Below are 24,393 nucleotides of genomic sequence, written 5' to 3'. Positions count from 1 at the left end.
TAAAGAAACTTACTGTTTCTATTCGGTATGTCTACATCTGTGAAACAAACATGCTGCTACTCAGTTCATCTACTGATAACTGGGATATCTAGAGTAGTGAAAAAGAATGCAGATTAAAATCATTCTTTGGGATCATTTTGGTTCCTGTCTTCACTTCATGGGCATGGACAACAAATAAATCAAATCCACTCAAAGCACAATTTGGGGCAGAATTAAACATTTCCTGTATTGGTTTATTTGGACAAAGCCCTGATTAGAACATGGTTTTGTCCCCCAAAGAATGCTCTGAACATTATACTTAAGTTGCAGTCCCAATAGCCATGCCAGCTAACTTTCAGTCTGGAGTCATGGCGGCCATGGTAGTGAGCCTCAAGCAGCCATACCCATTACACGTTCCTCTCGTGGGTCACAGCCATCCAAGGCTTGCAATTGGCAGGTGATGATTATCCCTGGGAATATCCGAAACAAAGGAGAACCCAGCAGACAACTAAGGCATTTCTAACATCAGCTTTGGAGGGAATGTACTTGGCAATCACTGAGGAATCCCCAAGACAAAATAGTCTTTCTAAGGGCTCAGAAAAGTTATCGTGAGGTGCCACTCAGTGAAATTTCAAACACACTCACTCAGAAGGCAGGGATCTAACACCTGATCCTGGTCTAAAGAGGAGAAACTATAGTTGAGGTCATATTGGAAAGCAGTTTTGTTTTCCTGAATGCTCTAGGGTATACAATTTAGGATTGGTGTGGTGGCAATCCTCACATTTCAATGTTGTGAGCAGCATCTCTGAAAGAGTCACCACCTCATGATGTGCTTGGATTCTTTTCTGTAGCAGCAGCAAAGCACGCAAGGGTACTCTGGATGCACACTGAACTCTAACTCTAGAAACCCACCAAAATGGGATATCAACACCCTCTCACCAAACCCCAAAGAATATACTCGGCCCAACTAATACACTGTAGGCATCTATCTCTGAACACGTCAAAGAAATCTATTGAAAGGGCCAAACCTGATTGGCTGTAGCTGTTGCAGCGAAGGGGACGCTGGTGGCAGGTGTTGTTGCTGCGGACACAGTGGTGGGCGTAGCACCGTGCATCATGGGCACTTTCAGGAGGGAACCATGGAAGCGACATACAGGAAGGTGGAGCATTTATGTAACCATGACAACATGTGGTGGATTGGGGGCGTGGCAGGTATCACAGCAACAAGCCATGTGACATCGTCATGAAGGATACACCAGGGCGCGCCATGCAATTCACAGTGCAAAGCAAGATAGCATTGAAGGGGGAAAAAATTAAAAAGAGAAAAAAGGGGAAAAGCCCATTACAATTATCATTAAGGAAAACTAAAATATTCTCAACACTTAGTACATTTATAAGCAAAACAAGGATGTAATACACTGGAAGAGCCAAATTTTCAAAAGGGGGGTACAGGGAATGCACTTGTAAAAATGAGGATTTATCATCACTAGCTACCCAACAGTCAACCAGGATGTTAAATCAGGTCACATACTTAAAGGGGTTCTGAGGTTGGCTGTTGCCTAGCAAATAGAGAGGTAGTTCTGCAGGCTGTATGCAGAAATGGGCAGGGATTGGTACAATGTCTTGCTCTGAATGTGCAGAAGGCCAGTTAGATGTCTGGGTACTTACCTAGTTTGTAGACACATGAGTGCAGCTGGGTAGGTAGGTATGGGGTTGGCGGGCAGAGGACAGGGATTTGTGTGAATGTTTTTACAGGTGCGCCTAGTATAGCCTCCTTGGAAAATTTGGCCCGAATTATGATTCATATACACAGTGGACTTTTATAGCAAATATCTGACAAAACATTGTCCTCATGGTACATAATACAGCTACAATCCCACTGGCTAACATGGCTACCAGCTGCAACAACATCCCTTTCAATGTGTTGCCTCTCTCCTGGCCTTCTTTTTTCCCTAGGGTTTAACTCATTTGGAGAAATGACCTGGGGGTTACCTGTGACTGGTAAAAATGTGTATCTGATGAATTATCTGGGTTCCAGCTAAGAAATTCAGCAAGATGTATGATTCTACCATGGAAGTGAATAGGAGAAGGGGGGGTGGAGATCAAACTGGGCTACTTCACAGAAAAAAAATATGTGTAATGGCCATTCCTGAAAATTCTAGAGCTCTCTCTTCTACTCAGGGACCCTAAAAACATTCTGATTTAGGGATTTCACATGGAGAATGTAGTAGTTTGGTAAGCAGCATCCCCACTGAAACATGCAGATTGTATTCCAAGGCAGAAAGTTTGGGGGAACTTTCTAGATGGACCAAGAAACAATAAAAAAATGTAAAAGGTACACACGTATTTTGCAAATACTCAGAGTTATGGGCTTCTAATCAGGTGCACAGAACACTCTACTTAGTAGCAACCGAAATCAGGAATGCCTAGAAAAATAGTAGACTCCTTGACCAAATAGTGGTCAGAGGGCTCAAACCCTGTCATGATGGCAGGTCCTATTGCTATTCTGGATTTGTTTACATATGGCTCCCTTTCTGGCTCTATAGCTATGACTTGTTTCATTATCTCTTCATGGGCTGCCAGGTAGGTTATTGGAAGCCAGTGGGTGTGTAATAGTAGAGAAACAACTTTATCCCAACAGCTGTTCTCAGCAGTCCATCCACAGGTTTATTCTGCTCCTGCTTTCCATGAGGGATACCTAGCTCCTGAGAATTCCCCTTAGGGATAAGGAGTTCAGGAGAGGGAAGAAAGGATAAGGGGGACAGAAAAAGACCCACAGAAGCCATGAGGCCCAGGGGCTGTGATTCTATTCTGAGGGAGTCTTATCTGTTTCTAGCCTAACAAAAGAGCGATAATTCAGAAAGGCCAGATCTACCCCACTTCTGAACTGTTGTGCCCAACTTCTGTGTATGGCATTCAGATCAAGCATAAGAAAAGAGTAGCAGGGACTCTTAGGAACAAGCTTGATATAGTGGGGGTGGGGTGGGTGGTAATGGTGGGAGGGAGCTCCACTGAATATAGCATTCTACAACCTTGTTACCTTCATTGTTATTTTCATTCCTGAGGACTGAATGTCAGAATCACGTAGTTATCTCTGTTGGTGTGTTCAGTTTAGCTGCTCAAGCTCAGCTATTTCATTTGCAGGTTATTTATCTATTTTTTGCATTTTAAAATAATTGATACAATAGTGACAATAATGTGACTTACTATTATCTGTACAAAAAGCTAAATGTAGGCATGCATGCATATTCCTTTCCCTGGATATTTCTTGGGTATTTAATCTTTGGGCAAAAGTGGTATGCTATCAATCATTTAGGGCTTGATTTTCATTCCATCAAATTACTCAGAAATGGATGGATACAGGAACCACTCCAGGCCTTGAATAGACAGAAACCCAGCCACACCACTCAGCCACCCAGCTCTCCCAGGCAACACTAAAACAGGCAATTTCTATTCAGATCAGGGAAAGTTTATAATTGGTGTAGAAAGAAAAACCTACCAACACTTGCAGTGGGTGCCATGCACAGTACTGACCCTTTACACCATGCAGTGAAGCGTGGAAAGATGAACAAAAAGGGATATTTCATTAGTGCTCTGGTGTTAGAATTGACTTCAACTTAAAAAAAAAGCAGCTATTGTCTTTGCAGCATTCATGATTCAAGCACATGCAAAAAAAAGTATTCAGCAATAATGACAACTTTCAATTCTTTGCTTTTAGAGCAAGCACTCCTGCATGCATGTGCATGCTCATATGTACCTCCACACACATATACAACACAATCAAAATAATTCTTGGAGTCTTGGGTAGGAAATGATTTTTTATTTTTTCCTAGCTTTTAAGTCTGTCTTGTCACAATTCCTATTCAACTAGTTCATTCTAGGTGCTTTGGTAGTTAAAAGAATGGAGGAAGAGGTGCTTCCATTTTTGCATAAGCACAGATTGTTTTCAAAATGTGCAATGGGATTGGGACTGGGATGATAATGTTTCTTCTTAGTGACTTCACTTCTGAAAAACTTTTCTTTATTCTCTTTTAGGACAGAAATAGGCTGTTAATATTTGGCCCAAATCCCTACTAGACACATGTTTATTTTGCATTTAACAAAGAGGAAGGGACTTTTTATGATATTTTTGCTTCGAGGCTTCAAGTTTAAGCTCTTACTAGTTCTAGTGCCTCACTTGTCAGCTCTGAGGGAATGATTCTACAGCTGAACAGAAGTTGAGATAAGCAAGGGAGATTTTATAGTTAAGTTTAAAAAGAGGAACATCCATTTTCTGGCTGGTGACTTCCATATTGTAAGACCTATAGCAATTTTGGCCTAAGTAAGAGAGAAAGACTACATTTGTCCTGCCAGCCTATTCTGATTCTGGAAATATTTCATATTATTTTATAATTTATAAAATTGAGTTCGATGACCATGTCTGAGAAGTCTACTTTGGGTTCCTAATATTTGATAAAAAAAATAACAAAAACCATAAAATACAACCCAAACATAAATCTTTGGGTATAATAAGTAACATTGCTATAAACTTGGACTGTTACTTGTGGTTCATTAGAAAGATATCTGGACTAGAGTCAGAAAGACTTAGATATTTGACAATTTCCCCACTTATTAGTTCCATGGCCTTGGGAAAGTAACTTTCCACCCCTGAGACCATAGAAGTAAAGTGACTTAATCAACATCACACATATAGGAAATGGAAGGGGGGGGGGGAGTGATTCCAAGTGTTTCTGACTCTAATTCTGACCTCAATCTATTATACCAGAGGTGTCAAACTAAAAAGAAGCCCTCAAGACTTCAGACTGTAGCCTGAACCAGATGATAGTGTCATTGGGAAATGTTTAACAAAACAAATAGAAATACAATACAGCACAGATGATGTTAATTTGTGGGCTTCTAAATCAATATGGTTCCATTTCTCTTTGAGTTTGATAACAAGACCCTTAAAATACTTTGCAAATGTGTAGATATTCATACATTTATTAACATACTACCCAAGAGTCCAGAAATTAATTTGAGACTCAACCAAATGAACCATATGGAGAGACATCAAACAAAACAATTAGAGAAAAGTGTTGACACTTTTCCAGTTTACTGTAAACTGCTTTTTATCAAGAATTCAATGAAACAAATAGAACCCCATACTACTTTTGCTCAAAGTTCTATCAATGACATTTGTATGCATTCTTTAGCCAAAAGCCTTTAAAAAAACAGTAAGCAACCTAAAGATCTCTTACTAATAGCAACCTAACCTGCTGGGCTACTAAGATTGGGCCTGTTAGGGAAAAGCAACCTTACCTGTTGGAATAAATGTTGGTTGCTGCAGCTGCATGTTAGCTAGAGCTTGTTGGTAGTGGAAAACACTTGGGTTGAAGACTGTAGTGGCACCGTTGTTCTTTTCAAGTGCTGGCCTCTTTGGTAAAGGTTGGAGGGCACCAGGTGGTAGGGCCTGTGGAAGAGAGAGAAATGGAAGAACATCAAGGAGGGCCAGAGAAGAGTGCCAAACAAAAACATTAATGGACAAAGCATGCACCAGCAATGCAAAGTTTGGCCTGTGAATCACCTGCAAACATACTCACTCGCAAGGCAGTAATAATCACTACACTAAACACCACTTGATCTTAGCCAAAAGGTCAGAGAAGCGAGGAGCAAGGCAAAAAAAAAAACAATAGGGAGAAAACAGGTTTACCAGGGGGAGGGGTCTGTCAGAGATGCAGAGCTGATCTCAGAAAGCCAAAATCCTAAAAGACTCAAAGATAGCTTTCCAATTTGACTGATGCGGCAAAGAGAAAAGGAGGGATGCTGTTGGGGCAGGATCCAACTAAAGGTCACCACAGGTAATAGGCATTTTGGAACCAACATCTCAGGGAGCAGGGCAATCGATGTTAAGAGAAGGGTAGCATGAGATATGGATAGAGCTGAAAACAGAGATCCAAACTCAACATGCAGGCTATGTGTGTACAAGGGAGATTAAGGACACCTAAGTAATAAAAGATGCTAGTCTTCAGCCCGGCATCGTATTTTCCATGAAGTCCAACCCAACAAACAATGGTATGGTTAGAGGGGAACAGAGCATTTGTTAGAAACGACAGAGATTTCTGATTCTTTTCCTATATCTGCAGTGTATTTCTGTACTATTAGGTATTTCTGTAATAATAGGTAAGGAAAAGACAAGAGAGTATAGAAGCGATCCAGTCTCTAAGCCCAGAAACTTGGGTTCAATTCTGGTTGACAGTGTAACTATGGAAAAATTCCTGAACCTTTGTTTTCTAGGCAATTTTCTAAGGCAAGAAGTTGGTGGCCTGAATTGGTATGACTGGGTAGAAGCTTCCTCACCTGGGAGTTCCCTAAATGTATGAAATCACAGGTTCCCCACTCCCTTATCCTAATATGTAAGCAAAGAGACAATACTCCTCTTTCTTTTTCATTCACCATGCATAATTCTAATAATAGGCATTTCTATATCATTTTAAGGTTTTCAAAGCACTAAGTAGCCATTAACTCATCCCAGTTTCACAACTGTAGTATGAGGTAGGCATTTTGGTAACTAACTCCATTTTGTAGATGAAGAAACGAAAGTTCAAAGAGGTCAGGTGACTTGCCTAGCATGGGACACATCAAATCAGTTCTTTTTGACTCCAAGTCCAGAGCTCGAGTCATTATATACCATGCTCCCTCATGAACAATTCTTACTGAGAAAAATGCATTTTGAGGGTATGCATGACTTGCAATAATACGTTTCTATAGGGCTTCGGTGTTTTTTTTTTAATCTGATAGTTACCGATCAGTTAAAAAGTGAGGAGGAAAGGCTTAAACTCAGCATTCTGTAATCTGGAGATCACTCTACTTTCAAAAGCTTCTCATTTCCTCATTTAAAAGGAGTAAATATTGGCTCTTGTGCAGTGACAACCTTTGATTTGAGAAGAAATCTATGAACAACATATGTTAATAGTGACAGTCATGGATAGTCTTTTACTTGTCTTGAGATAGGGGGAGGAAAGTATGTTTTTAAAAGTTTCATCTTTCCTTTCCTTTCTCATCAGTATTAGCAGTTTTTCACTCCTAAGCCTTGTCCCTGGAGTTGGAAATCTTGAGGCCATCTTGGATTCTTCCTTCTTCTACATCCAATCGATCACCACCATTCTCTCATATTCTTCCTTAGAGATGTCTCTGGAATCCACACCTATTTTAACATTCCTGGGGCTACCACCCTCTGCCATGTCCTAAATACCTCCAGAGCTTCCTAACAGGCCATTCTGAAGCTCATCCATCTTGCCAAATTCTGCCATATGGATATTCCTAAAACATAACTAATTGTGTCCTACTAGGGCTCTAAACTGTTATCGTATGGGATCACACCCAAACTCCTGAGCTTGGCCTTCAGGGCCCTCCAGAAACTTGCTCCATAATGAAGTGACTGATGGCTAGCACTCACAATATTTTATAATACTGGCCTGACTCAGAATAAAAGGGGTGGAATTGGTCTGGTCCTTTGTAGATTCAGTTTCTTAGAACAGATTAAAACATATTTATTATGAAAATCATTTGAAGCAGTGTGGAATAGCTATTAGAGGACCCCTTGGCTGTGTGACCCTGGTCATGTAATTTAACCTCTTGGTGCCTTCAGGTAACACTCTAAGGTTCAAATACAGTTGCCAGTCTGTATGAGCAATCTGCACCAAAGAAATCACAAATCTCAATTGAAACAAAACAAAACAAAACAAAAAACCAGACCATAGAATTCATCTTGTGGCCTCTAAGAATAAGTGAAAAAAAGAAAGAATTATTAAAGGTTTTAAAACCTCTTTTCAAGAAAGGGTTTCGAAAAGCAAGCAGAACTGAGAAGACTTCAGGAAGGAAGGCATGTTGATTGTCTTTCAAATATCTTAGAAAGAGGGATTTGACTGATCTGCTTGCTCGTAGAGGGCTTGAGCACTCTAGGTGCATGGGTAGAAGCTATAGTGAGGCAAGAGAGGCTCCAAATAGAAGAAAAGCTTCTGGGTAACTGTCATTGCCCCACAAGGATGGGACTAGTTCAAAAGTGGTGTCTCTAATGCAATTGAATTGAACATATTATAGGACAGAGACTAGAGTAGAGGACCCAAAGACAAAAATAACAGTCCCGATTCCCTAGAAAATTATATTCTACTAGATGGAAGCAACCTGTAGACAGAGAAGTAAATACCAAACACATATAAGATAAAAAGAAAATTATTTCAGGAGGTACTTCAGGAACTTAAAGGGAGCTAGAGATTTTAAAAGGTTGAAGTGAGAAGGGATAGCATTCCAGACATGGAGACTAGCTATATAAAGGCATGGTAGCAGGAGATAGAATTGCTTATTGGGAACAGCCAGTAGGCTATTTTGGCTGGTACTGAGAGTGTAGTAAAATGAAAGAAGGTTGGAAATTTGAGTGGGAGCCAGATTTGGGGAGGGCTCTCAGTGCCAGGATGAGGATGTTTGTACTTTATCCTAAAAGCCATCCAAGATTTTTGAGCAGGGAAATAATATGGTCAGATGTGTATTTTAGGAATATCAATTTGGGCACTCTTTGGAGGGTAGATTAGAAAGAGGGAGAGAATGAAGCAGAGTGACCAATTAAAAGCCTTTTGAAATAATCTAAGTGAGAGGTGATGAACTAGGATAGTTGCTATATGAGTGAAGAGAAGGGGACACATATAAGACATGTTGTGATAGTAGGACCAATAAAATTTGGAAAGTGTTTGATATGGGGGGGTGAGAGAGAAGGAGGTATGGAGGATGATTTGAAGACAGCAAACCTGGCTATCTGGACATCTAATGGAGAGAGTTCTCTAGTAGGCTGTTGGTGTCATGGGACGATGGGCTTTCAAAAGCAATATTAGGGCTGTATATATAAATCTGAGAATCATCTGCCTAGAAATGATTATTGAAACCATGGCAGCTGATGGGAGTGTAAGAGAGGCAGATAAGAGTAGGGTGCCTATCAAAGAGCTGTAGGGCACAGTCAGGTGAAGAATGATGATCCAGCAAAGAAGACAGAGGTGGACTAGTCGACCGGGTAGGAGGAGAACCAAGAGAGAACATTATTATAGGAGGCAAGGGAGGAGAGTGTTTTTTATCCGTCCAGGATAATGAAGGGTTTTTAACAGTGTCAAGAACTGCTGAGAAGTAGAATGAGGCCTGAGATGAGACCATTAGATTTGGCAGTTAAGAACCACAGGATTTCACAGTGGGTGATCTTGGAAGGAACAGTTTCAGTCAAGAGGGCAGGCTAGAAGCCAGACTTCAAGAGGATGAACAGTGAGGAACAAGTATAGTATGGGAGGACTTGAGAAGAGAGATCCTTCTTTTAGGACCGTAGGGCTATAAACCTCAAACTGGAAGGAGCCTCAGAAACCATCTAGTCCATTCTCATTTCCCAGAAGAGGAAACTAGGGAAGAGGGATCGAGGATCCTAGCTTGAGAAAATGGCAGAGTTGAGTAAAGATTCATTTTTTTGTTAATGTCAGTGTCAGGATGGCCATATTTAGAGGTGGCAGGGAAAGAAGAGGTAGACAAAAGAGAAGTTGAAGAATGAGAAGGAATCATTGTGGGGCCAACCTCCTAGAGGGGGTGGGCACAAATAAACAAGTGGGATAGTTGGCCTTGGAAAAGAGAAGAGTTACTTCTTCCTCAGGATCACCAGAAGTGTATAAGCAGATAACTGCTTTACAGGAATGAGAGAAAGAATTAGTGTAGGAATTGGGGTAGGAAGTTGGATCATAACCTTGGGCCTCCATCATTTTTTAGTTTATAATCTTATTTATGCATAATACAATTCATTCTTGATTATTCATGATTGAGGAGGGACAGAGAAAATAATATGCTAGATGAAATCCAGTGCTATTCCCCCAACCTCATTTTTAGGATCTAGTTTCAAGCTTGCATTTTGGGAAACCATTTGTTAGAGCTGCTCAGAAGAAAGGCTTTAGAGAATCTTTTACTCTTTTTATTCTTTCTTTTCACCCTTAGTCAATAGTGTTGGGAACAGAGAAATGGCTAAAAGGCAAAGTAGTGGGAGGGGAATCAGGGAAAGGCAGAGAGTAAGAGGGAAAAGTAAAAGGCTTGCCTAATCCATAAATTGGATATGATCAACAAAGGCCTCAGACCTGAATATTCGCTTAGATCTGATGAGATTCTATATAAGCCATATAAATGAAAAGGTCTACAGTCATGGTAATATTAGGGCCCACAGGGACATTAAAGACCATTTACCACAATTTTACAAAGGAGGAAACTGAGCTTCAGAACTGAGAAGTGACCCTCCCAAAATCACAAGACACAGACCTCCAATTTCCCAGCCCTCTGATTTTTCCACTGCACTATGTGCCCCTTCTCCTTTGTTGGACTTTCTCTCTTGTATTTTCCTTTCTCTTGTCTTCAGTGTGGTGTAAGGGATAGAGCTGGACCTGAATTCAGAAAGACCCGAGTTTAAAGTTGGCCTCAGATATGTACTGGCTATGTAACCTTGGGCAAGTCACTTAACCTCTATTTGCTTCAGTTTCCTCAACTGTAAAACGGGGATAAAAATAACCCCTACCTTTTAGTATTGTCATAAGATTCAAATGAGATTTTTGTAAGGAATCTGGTGCATCGTAGGCACTATATAAATGCTAGCTATTAGTATAAATGCTGCCTCTGTCACTTATTACTACCTATGTGACTTTGGGTAATTCAACCCACTTCTCTAACTTTTAGTCCCACCCCCACTACCTATAAAAGAGAGGGGCTGGACCAGGCAACCAGTAAGGTCTCTTTCAAGTTGAAATCTCTAATCTTACAAAGGACATTGAAAATCCACACTGTACAACAATACAAATGACAATAATAATTGGACTCCAGTAACTGACTCCAATATTGGATTCTAATGATCAACAGTTAGACAATAATGATTGAACCCCACTTAAAAAGGATCTTCTTTCTTTCACTATTTTTGAAAGTAAATAGAACATTCTTCTTTCCCCAGTGAAAATGTATTTATCCTCATAAGTTGGAAGGTTGCACAAAAAACCCTCAAAATCCTAGCAAAAGAGAGGCTTGACAGAGGTCACTTGACTGAGGAGAGAGCCAGGTCTTGGACCCAGCTGTATGACCCTGTGCAAGTCACTTGAGTTCACTAGTAAAGTGGAGAAAAGAATCCTTGGATTCCCTGCATGCCCACAGAGATTTTATGAACCAAGTCCTCTTTAACTGTCAAACCTTGGTATGACCTAAGTGTGTGTTTGATCTGATTTCCATTCCCATACTTTTCCTGTTGCTTAGAACATTATGAATGAGCAGCTATGACTCTGGAACTCCTTTAACTCTGTTTTTAACTCTTGGAAACACCTAGGAAAACCCTATGGATTGAGAGCTCCTCGTAAAAATGCTCATCCATTTGCAACTTCCTTGGGAGGACAAAGTTCACAGGGCATCAAGCCTGCTATACATTTAGTCCTATGAGATGCCGTTGTGGGGTGTATAAGGTGGGGAAAAGGGGAGGGAAGTGAGGAGGCCCCATTGATCTTCAGATGTCATTGGAGGGAGGCTTAAGTGACCTCCTAGTGCTACCCTGTCAGTCAGTGGAGAGGTTGTCTGGAGGGACTATCACCTTTTCCCTTGCGCCTTCCTGCCTCTCCCATCTCATTTATTATTTTGGAAATGGGGAATAATAATAATAACACTTCTACTTCCTCTCCCTCAGGGGCTGTTATGAGAAAAGTGCTTTGGAAACTTTAAAGTTTAATTAGGAGCTATTATTATTCATGTTAGAGGCAGCATGGCATAGTGGACATAGTGTTTGGCTTGTATTTCAATCTCTGACGCTAGCCGTGTGATCCTAGGTAAGTCACTTAACCTCTGTGGCAGAAGTGGCAATTAGTTATGGCAATGTTTAAGATGGCAAATTCTTAATAAAAACAATGTATATTTTCAAATATTCCTTAATGGTTCTGATGAGATGTTCCAAGCTATTCTTGCTATTTTTCCATTTATACATTTTAACAGTCAAGACCATTTTATTCTGCACCTGCTCCTCTTTCAAATCTCTCAGGTCTTTGCTTCTAAGACTGGAATAAACCGTTTAAAATCCATTATCATACTGCTAGCAGAAAGACTAAGGCAATTCCCTGGGACTGATTTTCTAAGTCATAGGCTGCTGATTTGTAATCTGCATTTGTAGTGGAAGTTTCCAAACTGAGGAAATCACTAACCCTTTCCTTATTTGTGAGTTATTAATTATTTTCAGGTCATTAGCATCAGCCTTTGAATAGCTCACATTTTTTAAGGTTTGTAAATACTGCCTAACTTGATCCTCATAATGAACTTGGGAGGTAAATCCTGTTTATATTATCCCCATTTTACAAAAGAAAAAGCTGAAGTTCATGGAAGGGAAGTGACTTTCTCAGGGTTACGTATGTGCTAATGAAGCACCTAAAGTAGAAGTGGAACCCAGGTCTTTCTGACTCCAAGACTAATGCTATAGGAACAATGTCATGTTGAGAAAACAATCTGGGAGTAGAAATTAGTCAAGAAACATTTATTAAGCACTACTTTGTGCCAGAATTAAATACTTTTGGCTCTCAGGGGGCTAACATTATAAATCTTTAGCAAACTCCAAGGGTAAGAATTTATTCTGTCTCTCTGTTATAGTCACAGTAAGAGCAATGACTTCAGAACCAGAAGATGTGGTGTGTGATTGTGGGCAAGTATGTTTCCTCATCTATAAAATGGGGGGGGAATCATACTTGGATTATTCACTTCACAGGGTTGTTGTGGTCAGAGGCCATAGCAATCTGAAAAGCCTGATAAAAAAAAAGGAAAGGAAAAACTCTCCCTCCCCAAACAAATACCACCCATATTGCACACAACACACCACCAAACCTCTGTGATGATGAAACTGCCCTGAAATCAGTAATGTGGATTTCTGACTTTGAGCTCAGAATTCATACAATCAGTGAAATGCAAACTTTCTTGGCAGAGCAGGCCACTTTCTGGAGGTCTGAGCATTCCCCACGAACATGGGCAGCCTCCTTGCAGAGGACAAATGGCAAGGTATTTCCAAACAGTGACATGCAGGGCAAGAAAAGGGAGCCCCAGGTCAAAGGCTGCCTCACTGGGGTCCTTTTAGGGGTGGACAGCTGCCAGAGTCCTAATTAACAGGCAAGGGGCAGCCCAGGGCCAAGGAGTGAAGGCTGAGTGGCATTAAAACACATCAATAAGATGGACCATGCTGCCTTGGGAGTGAGGGAGGGGGAAAAAACAAAGGCATCATACAATATGGCTTTTCAAAGGCTAGGCATGCATAGCATGGGACATTCACTCAGGTAAATGCCCTATGCTAACTATGTTTGTCATTCAGCCTCTCTCAAGCAGCTTAGAAGTGAAAAGAAGTGTGGTTGGATACCAATGAGTTTTCCAAAAGTCAATCTGTAAGTTGGTACAAGGAGGTTCAACACACAGATTGCTTTTTTTTGGTGCTTTTTTTATAAGGATGAAAACAACCCACCACCTCTTTTGCTCAGGATGTCAAAGCTGCGTTTAGAGGTAGGACAAACAGCAAGGGGTTTAAGGAAACTGCTTCCTGAATATTTTTTTCAGCTTTCCTGAGTTAGGAACATTATTTTTTGGTTCATGGGTTTTTTTTTCCCAGAGCCTCATACCAACATGCTGGAGAGGATTCCTGCTGGACAGCAGGCTTCCTTTTGCTCTCTTTTCCTCCAGGACTAAAAGATCTCCAAAAGTTAATGAATAATGTAAAGTCTTTCCCAAAGCAGGGGATGCTATGACACAAAATCCATAAATGTTTTAGAACAACTAGCTGATGGGCATATAAATAGGGTTGATTAGTTGTTGGGGACCCAGTCGCATGAATAAAACATGAGTTAGTTTGATTTGAAGATCAACTAGCACTTAGTAGTGGTTTAGTAGTTTCCAAATCAACCCAAAACAAAACAAATCCGTTCCAAGCTGAGGTACCAGGGCCGCTAAACGAGTTTTTCCAAGCTGGGGTACCAGGGCTGCTATACGACGCAAGGAATACAATGAGTATCTTCTAGCTCCCCAAAAGGACCTGGCATCAATCTTTCCACGAAGAGAAGGCCACCTGATTTGTGCATGGCGGGAAAGGGCCCACTGCTTAAATAAACAAACAAACAAAAATCCCCATTACCCTAGAATTTCTACTGGGGTTCTCTTCTGTCATACTAATAATAATCTGGCCCTCAAAGACTCAAAAGGGTGAGCAAGGCTGGTGCCCTCTTCAAAGCTCAGGACCCTTGGTTTAGACCTATTATCAGAGTATAAGGAGAAACTGTCCAGGAGCTAGAATCATCCCCTGTAGGGTACAAGGTCTTCTTGTTCAGGGCTTGCCTTCAGTGGATTTCTGTTTCTAAGAAGAGTGGATCAGGGTGCCCATAACAGTGTTGCTTTGATTAGTGCTATTGGCAACATGGTGAGAAAGGCTTGCATCACTAAATGGTGCAGCACCAAGGCCACAGACCACATCACTGACATCTTTGGGACGAGGATACCTACCACAAACCCCTCTTACCAGTGATCACAAAAAGGGGGACAGGGAGTAGAACTAAAGTAAAACCTGTCAGGAAGGGAATGAGGTGTAGAGAGCAGGCATTAGGTTGGGACTCCTGACCATTCTGTTCAATCCTTTCAATTATTCTCTATTATGGGATAATGAATGTACTTATTACCTTCTTAAAAAAAGCAAAGAAAACAAATGTCCCGGGACAATGGGCCCCACCTTACCATTGCGGCTGCAGCTGTCTGGTTAGCCTGGTGTTGAGCTGCCTTGATTTTGGCTTGCAGGTGTGCAGGGGGATGAAAGTACTTGCATTTCTCCCTGGAGCAGCGGCCTTTGATGTAATCCATGCACACTGTAACGGTGTTCTCATTTGCGTCTATCATGGCAATATCGACTGGGTGGGCATAACGACAATCATTCTCACCCCTGGTACAGTTTCCACGTTGAAATTCTCTGCAAACCTTAAAAAAAAAGCACAAGGAAGATTTTGACACATACACACATCTTTTAGGCCTTCTTGTGTCTAGGCAACTCAGAATAATGGGATGGGTGACACTTCAACACAGAGTTGCAAGTGGGCAATGGCGTAAAAAAAATTACTTAAGAAGTATAGACAGACACAGACTTTCAGTTCCTGAAAAAAAGAAAGGAAAATTAACATGCCAATCTCCCCCAACATTATTTGTTGAACATGCATTGTCTTGAGGCCTGCATTTAATCTTCAGTCAGGACCAAAAGCTTGTAATGTTTGCACACAGTAGCTATTTTCCTAAAGGCTCTGATGAGTTTTTATCTCACATCAATGCACTACCGATTTTTCACAACAGACCTGTGAACCATGACTACCTTCCATGACATCGTGTCCTATTAACTTTCATTATGAGCCCGCAATGTGTTCTTAAGAGGTCGCCAATAGGGCCATCTTGGTAAAGAATCAACAGCCTGTTGCTTTGAAGTGATGTCTAATGACACATTTAGGGATAACAGTGGGGCTTCAATCAGGCCAAGTGCAGGTGGACATTTCATTTGGATTTTCCTTCCTAAGAGATTATGGGAGGATCTCCAGGGCATTGACTTAATGTTGAGTCAAAGGCTTCATTTAATTTGTCGCAAGGCTTATCCAAATGATTCTATGTTAAAAAAGGGCTGACCACATGTTTAAAGAGGGTGATGTGGTTGAAAAGTACTTCAGTTCTAGTGTGAATCAGAGAGTCACTTGCAGACACAGTAGAACTCTGTTGTGATGTTGGTGCCAGGGGGCAGGGAACATGTCAGTATTTGAGACTGTCCATATTCTGTAAAGAGAGATTCACTATCAATTACCATGCACATCAGGGGAGAAGGTCTGTGGCAAGGTGAATCTCTTATACCTCAATGTATCCAAGACCTTGGGAAGAGGGAAGCTTTCTCTAATGGGATTTTATCACAATAACCAAAATTTAGAACATACTCTCAATTCCATTATAAGCCCAGTCTGAAGTGACTTCAGTGGTCTTTAGCAGGAGGTAATTCACTGCCATGAGCTTTTTTAAAAATACTTTTGTACTAGAGAATTTTAAATTACTGAGTTCAGAAAGTAGTGTGCTTTCCATAAAAGGCAATGTACTCTTTAACATTAGGAGTTTTTTCTTTTTAAATACCTCCAGTTTATCTGTACGCATCAATTTTTGGCCAGCAGTGCCTCCTGGCACGGTAACAGGTGGGTTTCCAGACATCAACACAGGTGCATTTGGTAGAAGTTCTGCAGGAACCAAGCCCATCCCAGGAGAAACGTGACTTAGATATGGACTGAAAGCCATGGTGGGGCTTGTTGCAAGTGATGGAGTCACAGGAAATGTAGTCTGCATTTACAGAAGAGAAAAGAAAAAAAGTGTCACTAGCATTTGGCCTTCAATTTTTATTAATATTGCATACAAAGGTGTCCTTTCACCCAGGGCCAAAGACAATTTTTATCATCCTTGCCTTTGATTCATTTATTTTCACATTATCCTCAGACATGGGTTGCTTTTTAACACAACAAATACCATTATTTTTAGAGGAAAAACACAGTGATGATGTTTAAGGCTTAATAATCTCATTAAGAAGGCAAGCCAGGTAATTGCAATAGCCCTGCAGCAGCCAATTAAACTCCTTTTACTGAGTTTCTTCTTCTCAAGCTGTTCTCTCTCCCCTAATAGCAATGTCACCTACAGTAACACATGCCTATGTATTATCTTTAAATGTTCTGATGCTTTCCCTCCAGTATATGCAAATAGACTGGAATACCTGGAGGGCCCAGATCCATACCTATGATAGATTTTGTGTCCCTTGCAATGCTCAGATACACAGTGGGTGCTTAATAGATGCTGGTTGATTCAGTTGAACAAGTATTTGTTAAATACCTAGTATATACTGTACACGGTAAACACAAAGATAACAGTGAAACAGCCCCTGCCTTCAAAGAGCTTACATCCACTGGAGGGAAACAACAAGGGCACAGATGAACTAATAAGAGTTTTACATTTTCTACTAATATTTTTACACTGTGCATTCTATTGGAGTTCTTAAGGGGACTTTTGTAAGTAATAATAGCTTATGATCATAAGGTAAAAGTACTTTTGCATCTATTATGTCATTGAGCCCACAAGTATTTCTGAATCCTTTTGACATCTGAGGAAACTGAGGCCTAAAGAGAGGCATAACTTGGCCAAGGTTGGAGAGCTGAGGAAGAGGCTGAGGCAGAATGGGAATAAGGTCTCTGGGCCTCAAGTCCAAAGCTCTTTCCATAATTTGGTTCAATATGAGTTGGAGTCACTCCAAGAGGGTCTGGGCAATAGTATGGCAAAGAATACAAACTAGAATATACCCTGAACTTGGATATACAAAGGTTTGTTGGAAGATCCATAATCTTAGATACTACAGTTGCCTACAGTCTACAAAGGCAATCTACATTTGCCTTTGAGGACAATCTTATTCTCAAACAGTTCCTCATGTACGTGTATGTGTATATTTAAATATATTTATGTATGTAACACACACACATATATGATTTAGAGTCAAAGGACCTGGGTTTGAATCATGGTTTTGCTATTTACTATTTGTATGATCTCGGTCAAGGTCCTTCTTTCTGTGCTTCAGTTTTGTCATCTTTAAAAAAAGGGGGCATGAACTAGAGGCTCTCTAAGGGTCCCTTCCTTTGATCCTTTAAGGTCTGTGCCTTTCTTATTCATGAGGCGTTGTCTCTGTTTGTCTGTGTGTGTTCTTATTGGGCAAGAGTATGCTTTTTACCTCTTCACTAGCTGGGCACAGAGCTTGGGCTCACTAATCAACCACTCATTGATCCAGAGAGAAAACATACATATGCAATATGCAACATTTTGAGTCAAAAGATTTGGTTTCAGATTCTGGCTCTTCTACTTTTATTCTCTGTATAATAAAAATCCCTTCCCCTTCTTAAGATTTCAGTAAACTATCACTTTAAAATAAAGGGTTCAGCTCAGATGATCTCTAAGGGCCCTTCCAGCTCTGACATTATATGCTAATCCCTGAGATGTGAAGAGAAATTTCCTGAGTGAAGAGTAAATCCTGGTTAAATATAGAACTTTCCTGGTGGTAACTGCCATGAAGCTGGGTGGAGCAGGGTAGGAGGCAAAAGATTCTCGATATATGTTAATAAGAGCAATCCAGTTTTTGCCTGCTTTGTTGCAATGCCAAGCTTAGCTCCACCCTTCTGCCTGATCTTTCTTATCCAGTTGCCCAAGAAATTCACACCTCAATCCCTCAAAGTGGGATAATGCTAACAAAGATTGAGGCAAATAGTGTTAAATGAGAGATAACATAAGGCCAGGAAATGTCTGCCCCCAACAATTTGCCATAAGATTATGTGTTCCCAAACCCTTTGGGTCAGATATGAAGGGAATGGAGTCCAGTCAGAAAAAGAAGAGTGTTGTTTCCAAAGGGTCCCTAAACAGGATTGTCATGAAGGCCAAGTGAGAGAAAAGATATACAGGAGCCTGGAATGTCAGAACTGAATTGGCCTGTAAGGTTCATCTATTCCAATCCCTTCATAAAACAAAGGAGAAAACAGAGGCCTTTAAATTACCAAAGAAATGGGAGCTATGGCTATTCACTTGGAAGAAGACAGAGTTCTAAGCCTTTTCGTTTGGTACCTCAGCATAGATTAGTTGACTAGGTTAACTGACTAGGAACTAGTTACTACTTTGGACAATCCAGAAGTTCAGCTTGGAAGGGATAAGATAAATTGGGAGGTTTCATTTGGTGAGGGGCAAGAGCTGGAGAAGGGGATGGCAAAAACAAGCCTGAGTGACCGGGGGAAGAATGGAAGTGGAGGTTCATGATCAATTTTGCCTATCTGTACACCCATGCATGGTGGCTATGGACTGAGATGACATGACAGAACAACAAATTAGGCCCATTCAGATATGTTGTAGCATTTCATACAGTTTCTCTCCTTTGATATGTTCAACACCACCCCTTTCTCCACTGGCAGCTGCAAGTGAGGAGGGGTTGGAGAATTTCCATTGGAGACAGAATGGGACCTAACCATGGTCTCTCAACTGGTATGGTTAAAAAATGAAGGTACTAGATCTTGCTCAATGAGACTGACAATTCCAGCAATGAGCTGATGTGGCATGTATTTTATTTAGCAAGATAGTGATCTCTTGGAAATGGCTAATCAGGCATTCTGAAGCAATAATGCTGACACTATCAGCCCAACTACTGATGTATATCTCTTCTCCCCAAACATCCAGAATCTAAGGTGTTTGTTTCCATGGCTACTGTACTACACATACACAAAAGTACGTACTCCGACTTTCTCATAGTAAATCTTTCAAAGAAGTCAGATGAAAAAAATTTTCTTCCCTTGGACTCTTTGTGACTCTAGCTTGTAAGGGAACAGCAAAGGAACATCTTTAACTTTGTTAATCATTTGAGTGAACAAAAGAGTTATGAGTAAGGGGCTCTTGGGATGGATTTTCTGAATGAAAGGTAATTATTAAAGACTGTGCTCTCCTTGGTGGTAAAACCCCTGCATGTTTCCCTTCACCCGTGCCACATAAGTAGGAAAGGAACAACCACATCCAGAAGCAAGGATGCGAAATTGTTGGCAGTGTTTACTGCTAAGATGGAGTCACACTGAGAGAATGCTTCTGCCAGCCAGACATGAAAAGTTAATGGTGAAAGTTAACATACAGGGAGGCCAAAGCCAGCAAGCAGTGACCAACACTGTAAACTAGGCTTCTCAGTGAGTCTAGGACTCAGGGGATCCTTAGGAACCCCCTACCTTTTCTTCCTGCTCTTTTCATTCCTGATTCCCATCTTTGCTTGTTGAAATACTGTTCATCCCACAAAGGCCCTGTCTGGGTGCCAATTCCTCCATGAAGTCCTTCTCATTTCAGTTAGAGAAGTAGCTGAGAATGTCACAGAATTTAGATCAAGAAGGGAACCTAGAGGCCATCTAGTATAATCTCCTTATCTTACAGTCGAGGAGACAGGACTAGGAAGTGACTCACGCAGAGTCACAAAGATAGGAAGTAGTGGAATTGGGCTTCAAATCCAGGTCTTGGGGTTGTATTTTGGTTTCCTCGAATTACTTGTGTAAGACTTATTTCCTACATGCCTTATTTTTCCAAATAGACTATAAGCCCCATAAAGGCAGAGACAACAGTGAAAAGAAGAAGAGACTTCTAGCTCTGATACTACAGGCTATGTGATTTGACTCCAGGCATGCCATTTTCCCAAGTCAGAAGGGCCACGCTCCATTATTTTTTACTTATATGATCCTGAGCAAGTCACTTGATAATCTCTCAAGCTCAGTTTCCTTATCTGTAAAAAGAAAAGGCTGTCCTAAAGGTCCTTAAAGATTCTCCAACCCCTCCTCACTTCAAGCTGTAAATCTGGTGATTATATGATCCTTAAAACTGTTTTACCTTCCTCAAAATGTTGTGATGAAGAAAGTACTTTTATGCCTTAAAGCATGGCACAAATATGAGCTGTGATTTATATCTATATCATGTTTTCCTTCAAACATTTAGTTCAGAGTAGTTACTTAACAAACATTCATTGAACGAATGCATGGATTAATGGCTAAGAGTTCATTCAATAAGTGAGTTCTTTTTCTCAGCATTACCACAAGTACAGTAGGACCATTTAATATTTAAGATCTAGCCTATTGCACACCCATGTAATGCTACTCATTTATAGTGCTGGGGGTGGGGTGGGGATGGGAGGAGTCAGTATCAGAGGAAGGTTTCTCTCATGCTGGTGGAATGTTACAAGCTAGTACACTAGGTAGCAGCTGTCCAACTGCTTTCTTTGGAATAGAGTGTAGGAATCATGGGGCTAATCAGGTTTGCCAAACATTCCCAGTACATGAGCAGCAAATAAATTAAAGTTGTTTCATAGGATCATAGATGTAGAGAGCTGGAAGGAATCTCAGTGGCTATCTGGGCTAACCTTTTCGTTTTACAAAAGAGGCAACTAGGGCCTAAAGAAGTGAAGTGACTTGCTCACAGTCCCACTGCTATTAAACATCAGAAGTAGGATTTGAGTTCAAGTCATCTGACTCTTCACTGTATTGGGCTCTATAGCACTTCCAAAGATCTTGTTTTAAATTATTTCAAACTTTCTTCAGAAATGAAACCAATTACCAGAATTACTAAATTGTGGTGAAGAAACTGGGATTCAGAGTACTCTGCTCATTTTTCCAGTGGCAGAAATAACTTTCCTGTTCTAACCCTGTTTATTGAAAGGCAGCAGATTTTTCCCTTCCCAACCCTGCGGCATAGGTAGGAACTAGGAGCTTCAAATTCATTTTAAAATGGACATTTCTGGATTCTCACCACCGCCTCTGCCTCAGGGGAATTGCTGCCTTTCAATGAATTTCAGCCTTCTTGGACTTGGCCCTGGCTAACAGCCATAGTTCAGGCAGTCAGAAGGCTCATGAGTCAAACTTCTCCACTGAGCTTTAATCCTGTCTGGTACTGATATTAAAGCTCTTACTGTGTGAATGAAGGCCTAATGTGGGGTAACTTTGCTTTAATGAAAAAGGATCATAATTGGTTGACTTTGCACTTTACTCCTAGCCTGAACTTGCCTCAGCATTTGTAAAAGTTTCAAATTATTCCTCAAACTCTTTCACTGGAAATGATTAAAAGACTTGGGACAGAAAGGGCTTGCTATTCTTTCTCAGGATCTTTGCGGGAAGAAGAGACCCAAATGACCCACATGGGACTTCTAGGGGACAAGTAGATCTACTGCCAAGTGATATCTTTCCCTCAGGGTCACTATCAGGTCAGCTTTTCTTAGAGTAGAAAAGTTTTCAAGGTTTATATAGCATTGAGCATAGAATTCAAGCTGAAAAGGATCTTAGACTGTTTGGTCCAAACTCTTCATTTTATTTTATTTTTTAAATTTTTACTTAATTTTTTTTAAAACCTTTAACCTTCTGTCTTAGAATCAATGGGGGTTAAGTGACTTGCTGGGAAGTACCTGAAGCTATATTTGAACTTAGAACCTCCTTCCTGTCTCTAGTACTGGCTCTCAGTCCACTGAGCCACCCAGCTGCCCCAAGCCCTTCATTTTAGAGATAAGAAAAATGAGGCCTAGAGTTTAAGTGACTTTCCTAAGGTCACAAAGGCATTAGGTGGAGGAGCTGAGACTGAAACCCAATTTCTCGGACACCAATTCTCATACCCTTTTTGTCACAATCAAAAGAAAACTGATAACTAAAGTATAGTTGGAAGGGACCCCAGACACTATCTTTGTCTGACCATTTCATTTTATACACAATGAAACTACAGGACCTGGGAGAGGAAGGAACTGGCTCAAAGTCACAGAGGTGAGGTTCAAAGCCATACTCTATGACAGTGATGATGAACCTTTTTAGAGACCGAGTGCCCAAACTGTAACCTTTATGCCACATGTGAGCCCCGCCGCCCTTACCCCAGACAGGGGAGGGAGGAAGTGCTCCCATTGGGCTGCTGGGCAGAGGGGCAAGTGATGAGAGAAATATCCTCAGGTACATGTGGAGAGGGGAAAGGGAGCAGCCCCCTCTGGCACATGTGCCATAGGTTTGCCAACACACCAAATCTATGATATCAAATCTCCATCCCCTAAACCACGACCTTTTCCATGGTTCCACTAGACATTAGTATGCCTGGAAAGCACAATGATGGGACATCCCTATGGCATCTCTTCTAGAAAAGAGGCACCAATGAGGCTGTGGCTTACCAAATTTTCCCAAGGGAGAAACTGCTTGGAAGAATTCCACAGCCTAAGAAGAACTTTAAAAGCCACTATACTGGCTTTAAGATCTGCTATATGTACCACCATACCAGCTAGCTAAACAAACCATTTATGAAGTTATTATTCAAATGACAAAAGGCTTATTCCTATCACAAAGATAGAAGTCCTTGAAATACTAACTGGTTTAGTGCTTTCAATGTTCAGCAATCACTGTCTACTCCTTTGTGGTGGTTGGAGTCCTGCACAATTTAATCCAACAAGCATTTCTGAAAGTGCTAGACATTACAGTGTGGTAGGTACTGGGACTACAATGGCAAAAAAATACTGTGAAGTGCCTGCCCTCAAAGACCTTACATTTTACCAGAGTATAAAACAGTTATTGACAATAAGGTTATGTAAAATAAATTTAAAGCAATTTGAAGGAAGGATTGGGAAAGAGTTTGTGTAGGTGGTGGCATCTGAGATGAGTCTGGAAGGGAACAAGGGATTCCAAGAGGTGGAGTCAGAAAGATTAGAGTTCTAATCTGGCCTCAGACATTTACTAGCTGTATATCCCTGGGCAAGTCACTGAATCTCTGTGTATCTTAGTTTTCTCAATTATAAAATTGGGATAATAATAGCACTTATCTCCCAGGGGTATTATGAGGATCAAATGAGATAAAATTTGTAAAGCATTTAGCATCTGGTCTGGCACCTATTGGGTAGTTAAAAAACCGCTTGTTCCCTTCCCCTTTCTTTTTCAGGTTTTGGATATAGCCCGTGCAAAAGTAGAGAGGTGATAGAAATGTCTCATATGGCTGTAGAAATGGGAGAGGTGAATAAGTCTGGAAAGATAAGTTACAGTCAGGCTGTGAAGTACTCTTAACTGTCAAATGGAGTAAGAGATGGCATTTTATCCTAAAGTTAGCTGGAAATCATTGAAACTTCTTGAATAGCAGAGTGGCATGGTTAGATCTTTGCTTAAGAAAAGTCTATTTGGCAGTTATATAGACAATGAATTGAAAACAAAGCAAGAGTGGAAGCAGGGAGCCAAATAGAGTATGTAGAAGAAGTGATGAAAGATAGAACGGAGCTGGCAGCTATGTAAGTGAAAAAATGTCTTTAGGGTAAGTCAGCAAGACTTGGTGAATATTGGGGATGAGGAAGAGGCAGAAGTTGAAGATAACTCCTAGATTGCAAACCTAGGGGACTGGATGGATGAAATAGGGAATTTTTGATGGCTATAGGACGTCTAGATGGAGTTGTCCAGTAGGCATTCAGTAATGTAGGATTGGAACTCAGAAGAGATGAGTGCTTGATATCCAGACTTTGATATCAACTACATAGAGAGGCTAATTGAACTTGTCTAAGGGAGCTGATGTGATCACTAAAGGAGACTGAATCTTGATCAGGTAAGTAGGAGGAGAACCTAGAAAGTACAGTGCTATGACAACCTAGAGAGTAGGGACAATGCCTTCTAAAGTCCCTTTCTAGCTCTAAATCTTTGGTCCTATCAGTATGCTTCTATAGACCTGTCTTTCCCTTCCCTATTAACCCATAGAAGTCTCCTTTATCTCCAACTCAAAGAAATGAGGTGTTTCCACATTTGCTAACATATACAGACTTCACCTTCTTATTTCCATGATCCC

The 24,393-nt window shown here is 40.8% G+C and overlaps 1 protein-coding gene across 26 annotated transcripts in view; it reads right to left on the bottom strand.

Annotated features, from left to right (window-relative positions):
- Positions 1-24,393, bottom strand: part of MBNL3 (muscleblind like splicing regulator 3) — a 227,480-nt gene that overhangs the window by 48,408 nt on the left and 154,679 nt on the right. For 10 of the 26 annotated variants that reach the window (XM_007507188.3, XM_056808796.1, XM_056808800.1 and 7 more), the window contains 7 exons: positions 16,159-16,359; positions 14,743-14,979; positions 13,957-14,115; positions 5,278-5,428; positions 3,479-3,514; positions 1,008-1,102; positions 14-88 (listed from right to left, as the gene is read on the bottom strand). In XM_007507188.3, the coding sequence (XP_007507250.1) occupies positions 32-88; positions 1,008-1,102; positions 3,479-3,514; positions 5,278-5,428; positions 13,957-14,115; positions 14,743-14,979; positions 16,159-16,359 (936 nt within the window). In that variant the 3' untranslated portion in view covers positions 14-31. The remainder of the gene's footprint in view (positions 1-13; positions 89-1,007; positions 1,103-3,478; positions 3,515-5,277; positions 5,429-13,956; positions 14,116-14,742; positions 14,980-16,158; positions 16,360-24,393) is intronic. The other 16 variants (XM_056808804.1, XM_056808808.1, XM_056808807.1 and 13 more) reach the window with 5 other exon arrangements.

This window comes from Monodelphis domestica, chromosome X, assembly GCF_027887165.1.
Source record: "Monodelphis domestica isolate mMonDom1 chromosome X, mMonDom1.pri, whole genome shotgun sequence".
Classification (NCBI taxonomy): Eukaryota; Metazoa; Chordata; class Mammalia; order Didelphimorphia; family Didelphidae; genus Monodelphis; species Monodelphis domestica.
This window is presented reverse-complemented; position numbering and strand designations above follow the sequence as displayed.